Source organism: Microtus ochrogaster, chromosome 8 (genome assembly GCF_000317375.1).
Source record: "Microtus ochrogaster isolate Prairie Vole_2 chromosome 8, MicOch1.0, whole genome shotgun sequence".
NCBI classification, from domain to species: Eukaryota; Metazoa; Chordata; class Mammalia; order Rodentia; family Cricetidae; genus Microtus; species Microtus ochrogaster.
The window spans coordinates 44102398-44110000 of NC_022015.1; the positions used below are offsets into that span (position 1 = coordinate 44102398).

At 34.7% G+C, this 7603-nt stretch overlaps 1 protein-coding gene across 1 annotated transcript; it reads left to right on the forward strand.

The window, feature by feature from the left end:
- The first annotated feature begins 3427 nt into the window (after positions 1 to 3427).
- On the forward strand, positions 3428 to 4375 carry LOC101989087 (olfactory receptor 5B12-like). The gene has a single exon (XM_005352005.2). The coding sequence runs from the start codon at positions 3431 to 3433 to the stop codon at positions 4373 to 4375; it is 945 nt and encodes a 314-aa protein (XP_005352062.1). The 5' UTR covers positions 3428 to 3430.
- The last annotated feature ends 3228 nt before the right edge of the window (positions 4376 to 7603 follow it).

The following is a 7603-nucleotide window of genomic DNA, read 5'->3' on the forward strand; positions in this document are numbered from 1 at the left end:
TTTATTTTTGTGTATCCTTGAGTGTAGTTTACCCCTTTAGGATGGATTTTTCTTTTTAGTACCCTTTTTAGAGTTTTGTTGATAGACAGGCATTACTTACATTTTGTTTTATCATAGAATCATGTTTTATCTTATACTTTCATTATGACAGATAGTTTTGTTGAGTATAGTAATACCTGGGCTGCTATCTCTAGTCTCACAATAAGTAACAAATCCTTATTGGCCTATTTGGTAAAAGTTTATTATAAAGTAAATTATTATTATATTGAACTTGACTTTATATATGACTTGGTATTTTTCCCTTTCATTTTAAAAGATTATAAATTTATTCAATACACTTAGTGTTTTAGTTATTATGAGACATAATAATCTCTTTTCTACTTCTACTTAGTATTTTTATATTTCTTGTACATTGATTGTCACCTCCTTCTAAAAGGTTGGGGAAATATTTTCTTATGTGAATTTGTTGAATATTTTCTGTTCCATTAAATTGGCTTTTTTCTCCTTCATCTATTCCAATTATTTATAGTTTTAAATTTTGATAGTGTCCCAGATTTCCTACATTTTCATTAAATATTTTCTTTGACTGCAGTGTCCTTTTATTCTCCCTTGTATTCAATGCCTGAGATTCTGTTTTCAGTATTTTATATTCTATTGGTAATGCTTAACCGTGAGGATATTATGTGACTTTCTAAATTTTCTCATTTCTTTTTTCTTTCAGTTTGTGTTATTTTAGTTTTTCTATTTGTACTTTATGTTTGGACTGGTTTTATTATTTTATTTAACTCTTTGTATGTGTTCTAACATGCTTCATTAATGGATTTATTCATAATCTCTTTGAGGACCTTGGATATATTCATAATTGATAGGTTGAAGTCCTTACCTTGTGCCATAGATATATTGCACTACTCAGGGCATACTCTGATAGACTTGCTGGATTCTGATGGGGATATTTTATCATGACTACTTATTTTACTGTTTTTAGACTGGTGTTTAAGCATCTGCAGTTCTGATGATTGAAGTGATTCTAAGAGTTTATAACTGACCTTGCCATTGTTTAGTGTTCTGTTCTTTATTTTCTGTTACCCCCTCTGTATCTTAGGAAAATGTGATGACTGTGGGTTCCTCTGTAGAGAGTGCTTTTGCTGATCAGTGTGTGGCAGAAAGAAACAGAGATAGAGTGTGAGAAAAAGCTGAGGGAGGCTATGTGTCATCTCTTCTTCATAAAGTTTAAATGACAGAATGAAAGGTCCTGGTGCCATTTCTCAAGATTTGAGAAAATCTGATATCAGAACATCTGCATAAGTTCCTAAAATTACCTAAGTAAACTTTTAGTAAAGCTTTCATTTTTTGTACACAATCTTATTATGTAGCAGCTATGATTAATAACTGGATGCTCTTTCCTCTAAACTTTTAATACTTCCCAATACTTCTATAAGTGCTGTTGGAAAAAAAATACAAACACTGTCCTCTGCTGTTCTTCATCAACATCAGGCTGAAGAACCAATGTATGTTCATAAGTCTCCAGGGACATCCACTGCTCCTCCTGAGATATATGTGTTGCTTGGGGATGGTCTCCTGTCTTTTGTTGGACAATATATTACAAGATCAGACCCCATTTCAGAGCAGAGCTGTACTGGTGGAGAAGAAGAACAGCAAAAATGCTTTCCTGGATGTTAGGTCATTGCTTTAGATATAAAATATCTAACAGTCACCTTTTTTACTCATATTTAACTATTCATGTCATAATAGTAAGTATCAATATGCATTTACATATATATACATATGTGTGTGTGTGTGTGTGTGTGTGTGCGTATTCAGATCTTTAAATGGTGATACATTACCCAGTCATTTTTATTTCATAAGTGCAAACAAAAAGTCAACTTAATGTATAGAATGGGAAGAGGATGAGTCATAGACAAGACATTACTAATAATCTTTTCACTGGTGGATCACAACTCTTATTACTACTACACTGTTCTAGAGAAGGCAGACTTCCTGCCATTAAGGACTTTTAGATCCTGTGATGATAGTTTTACTCCAGAGGAAGACCATGTTCTAATTTTCTGATATGTATAATGTATGGGAAAGGAACTCCACAGATTATAGCTTCTTTTTAACTTCAGAAAGCTGTAGGACTTTCAAAATCTATTTGACATGTCAATTACTAGGTCCCTTTTCTTGAGGACACCAAGTGTTAGAAAATAGTACTTTCAGATGAACATTCTGAGGAAACTACAAAAATATGAGAAAGGAGATGGAAGGTAACGTGTATGAAATACATGATTTAAAAATTTTAGTATCTTTTATAATTTTCAAGAACATCTACATTCTTTGTATTATAAGTGAAGATATAGCCTTGTAAGAAGAATTAATTTCACCATGGCTATTTAAAAGAATAAGATTATTACCTCCTTTACTGCCTGGAATATAAGTTGTTATTAATGTAGAGGAATGAGCATCCCCGAGATTCCAAAGTTAAAAGTGGCTCTCAGGTTGAAGTACACTCATGTATAATGGTAGCTGCATAGTCAGGTATTACTTGATCCAAATTGTAAAATGTACAACATGAAATACTTTTGTTTGAGAACACAGATTCTGTAGGCAGAACAAATGTAACTCTTTATTCCTTTTTAATCTATTCTCCATCAAACACAAACAAAACAGACTTGTGTGATGATAATAAAAAATATCAGTCTCTGTGAAAAATTAAACCATTAAATTAAAAGAAAGTAATTAAAATGATTTCTATTTTTGGGGGAAACTATACACTAAAATTTCTGTATATTGCTGCATGTCTAAACGTCACGAATAGCATGCCTCATACAATGAGCAGCTATCATTTGGTCTATGGTTCAAAGAGAATTCAAGGGAAGACCTTGACAAACTGAAGATAAAACACAGTATTCATGAAGCAGCACCTAAAATCACTGCATAGATACAGCTAGTGAGGTGAACTTGGCGCAAGCATCATTGCCAGGAAATACATCAAATAAGTTTTGCTACTAGCATGCAGCAATGTATATTCTTACATTGTAAGAATATCAATGTATATTCTCACATTGCCGACTAACTTTGAATATTTTAGAAAAGTGTTTTTGTTCGATGTGGAAAACACCAAATCAGTTATATGTGGGTTACTAAAGTAATTATTATCATATGACAGAAAACTGTAAGAAGCCATAGATTCATAATCAGAAACCCAATTAACAGTGCAGAAGAGGCACTCTCCAGATAAGTCCTACTCCTGGATAAGTGACTTAAACAGAGCATTTCTCCCCAGTCTCCTGTTCCGGCTCCTTCACATGAAATAATGCTAACATTTTAGTTAGAGTAATTGGTCACTGGCAAATTTCATGGTATGGTCAATATCGAATAATTATTTCTTCCTTTCACTCCAGGAACCTGTTAAAATTTCCAGATAACACAGATGCAGAATATTTCAGAGGTGACTGAATTCATCCTTGTGGGGTTAACAGATGCCCCAGAGTTGCAATTCCTTTTATTTATCATCTTCACTCTCATTTATTTGACCACACTACTTGGGAACCTTGGGATGATACTGTTGATTTTCCTGGACTCCCGCCTCCACACTCCCATGTACATATTTCTTAGTAACCTCTCAATGGTAGACTGTGTTTATGCTTCAGCTATCACTCCCAAGGTAATAGAAGGGTTTCTCACAGAACACAAGGTCATATCCTACAATGCATGTGCAGCCCAAATGTTCTTCTTAATAGCCTTTGCAATTATTGAAGGTTTCCTTATTGCTTCAATGGCTTTTGACCGCCATGCAGCAGTATGTAAACCCTTGCATTACTCTACCACCATGACAACTTCAAAGTGTTCCCTGCTTGTTGTTGGCTCTTATATCAATGGACTCTTGCAATCTTCCATCCACGTTGCCCTCACTTTCCACCTCTCCTTCTGTCATTCCAATGTAATTAACCACTTTTTCTGTGACATTCCCCCGTTGCTGGCTATTTCTTGTTCTGATATTTCTAATAATGAAATTGTGTTGATGACGTTGGCAGCATTCAATGTTACTTTAACTATATTGGTTGTCTTGAACTCTTACCTACTTATTTTTATTGCAATCCTGAGAATGCGTTCTGTTGAGGGCCGGAAGAAGGCCATTTCTACCTGCGCATCCCATCTCACCACTGTTACCATCTTCTATGGTACCATCATCTTCATGTACTTACAGCCCAGCTCCAGTCACTCCATGGACACTGACAAAGTTGCATCTGTGTTCTACACAATGATCATCCCCATGCTAAACCCTCTTGTCTACAGCCTGAGGAACAAAGAGGTAAAGAATGCATTCAAGAAAATTGCTGTGAAAGTACTGTCTTCACTAGAATTAGTCTACTAAGTGTAAAGTACATGAAAATGATATAAAAATTCAAGACATATTGCCTGTAATAGATATTTTATGAGTGAAGTCTTTTCTATTCATTCCTTTTATTTTTACTATGCATTTTATATATTTTATCATTAAAATAAGGCAGCTCAATTTTAAAAATCAAGTTTCTAATCCAACAGCACTCCAAATTACACCACATTTCATATATGAGTTGCTGTCCTATAACTATTTCCTCTGAATTGAAAAATTTGTCCTTGAGAGTGAAAGGATATTATAAAACTTAAAAAATAAATCAATATTAAACACTAATATGTGTCAAAATCTTAAAAGGTTCAGGCTGTCAACGAAACTTACCTGCCTCCAGATCTTATAAAGATACAAGCCTAACAAACTCAGGATTTAAAAATTGTAACAGAAAAAATAGGATACTAGAAAGAAGAGACTCCCAAACCAAGCTTCTTGTAAGTTATTTATTGAGTTATAGGTTTCAGATTTCTTCCTGAGTGGTCACCCAAGATGGGTAGGCTTTTCAAAAGTGAATCTGTCTAGAGACACCCATGTTACTGTAGGCAAGTTCTCACCCATACTTATGTAAGCCACAGCCTCTACCAAACTAATTGATTCTGCAGGATAGATTTGGATGAAATAGTTTCTTTGGTCTTTCACTAGGGCTCTGCCTAGATACACATCTCAGGATAGACTTAAAGCTACTATGATGGCAAAACAGACAGATAAGTTCAAGATAGATAGATGCATACATACATAGATAAGTAGATGGATAGAGATAGATAGTAAATACCAGAGTCATATTCTCAAATACTCTTTAAAGTTTTATTGATTTCTTGTTTCATATAATGTGATGTGATCATAATCACCCTTGCTCATTCAAGTTTTTTTCTTCTCTACCCATCTAATTTCCTGCCCTTTGGTTTCTTCACTTTGAGAAATAATTTGTGTATTCAATATAATCTTGAATATTTGTCTACCACTGGAGTGTTGTAAACTTATCTATGGCTGCACTTTTAGAGATAACTGTCACATTCTCCTAGTAATTGCTAGTTGCTAAAAGCTTCGTGGTGACTGGCAGGATTGTATGCCCAACTCTGAGGGTTCCAGTGAGTTACTGAGTTTTTTAATTCTACCTTCATATTATATTCACTTCTCTTCAATACTTCTATTTAATGAAATCAACTTTCAAGTTACCAGGCTGTCTTTGTCATCTTATTCAGGCATATGTTAATGCTTTTTGGGGGATTGCTGAAGTAGTTACTGTTTTCTTTGCTGAGTTCGTTAGTCTATTCATTCATTTTGTATTTAAATGCTTTGAATCCTTCACAAATGTTATATTTTTTTTAAAAAATTTCTCTTTCCTGACATTCATGATCTTAGAGAAACTAAGTAATAAGGTGAACCCAAAGAAAAACATATATAGACCCACCTAGAAATTAATTTTAGAGCAGAGGGAAGAGGGGGGTAGAAATAAGCAGAGAAAGAGGGGTTGAAAAGAACTTGAAGGAATGGGATAGTTGAGATGGAGGAAAGACAGATATGATTGAGGAAGCCATTATGGAGTAAGCAAGAATCCTGGCTCTAGAAAAATGCCCAAGAACCCACAGGGATGACCCCAGCTAAGACCCTAAGTAATAGAGGAGAGGGTATCTGATCTGGCCTTACCCTGTAGTCAGACTGATTGTTATCTTAAATATCGCCATAGAACCTTCATCCAACAACAGATGGGAACAGAGGCAATGACCTATGTGAGTGTTAGGGTCTCAATTCTCTCTTATCTTTATGCTTGCATAGCAAGAACTCTTAACCAACAAGCCATGTTTCTAGCCCTAACATTTATGTCTAGTAATAAAATTATGATAGTTCAGTGGCCTGGTAATAAAGCTGACCTTAAACAATGTATTCTTTTAGTTATGGTGGTTTTTCCTAGGACTTTTAAAAGAGATTTCTAAATATGATCTATAGTTCCCTGTTGTTTGCTAGAAATATGCGGTTACTTCTTTCTTCATATATTTCTGATACCTATTGTCAGGGGCCTATCCTGATCACTGATGGATTTCAGAGAGGAGGCAAGTGTGGTGGTATTTTGTTTATGTTTTAACAAATAAACCTTACCTGAGTATCAGAGTGCAAAGCAATCCATACTATCTTTATGGCTATAGAGGCCAGGTAGTGGTGGCACACACCTTTAATCTCAGCACTTAGGATCCCATGCCTTTAATCCCAGCACTAGGGAGAAGAAATAGGAGTGACATAGTGGATCAAAGAGAGGAATGTAAGGTGGGAAGAGTCTGAGGAGTCGTGCAGTCTGAGGTTTGGTAGAGACAGACAGTTTGAAGACAGGATCACGACTTTGGTCTGAACATTGGTAGAAATAAAAATACTCCATAGTAGTTGACTACTTGGCTTCTCCGATCTTCATCATTAACCCCTATATCTGACTCTTGGATTTTTATTATTAAGGCCAACTAAAATTCATCTGTAGGCAAAGAGTAAGTGACAGAATGAGTGAGACAGGCCATTACTAGTGGCAAGAATCTTGAAACCTAACTAACTAGCAGTCACAATTCTTCTTTATTTATGTAGGATTCAGTAAGCAGGGATAGAGACATGGTGTTCCAAAACATATACCACATCATTTTTTATTCTAGACATATGATATCTTTATCTTTTGCACATCTGGGGTCATAAGTATACTCATCATTAATAATCTGCGATAAAACAGTTATCTTTTGCAATCATTTATTCCAAGTTTGGTCACCATTAATAAACAGACTTATCATCCATAATCATTTTGACTCATAAATCCCATAACCCAAATTTAAGATATTTTTTGGAAATAAGACAGCCTATTCTCAGGCTGATAGATATTGTGATTTCAAGGATGCTAGACAGAAGAAAAATCTCCAAGCCAATCCATTCAGATTGCCATATTTACAGCAAAAAAAAAAGGGATCGAAATAAAATAAAAAGGAACTTCACTTGTTAGATATTCATTCAAGAAAATTGAGCATTCTCAGCATCAAAGCCAAGAAGTCATTGGATATACACTATCCTATGCCAGTGCTTTTCCTCTCTTTGGTGAAAGAATTTTACCATCTTCAACACCACATGTGAAGGAAGCATTTTTTTTCCATGTAACTAATTTATTTATTTATTTTAAATTTATTTATTTGTTTATTTATTAAAGATTTCTGCCTCCTCCCCTCCACCGCCTCCCATTTCCCT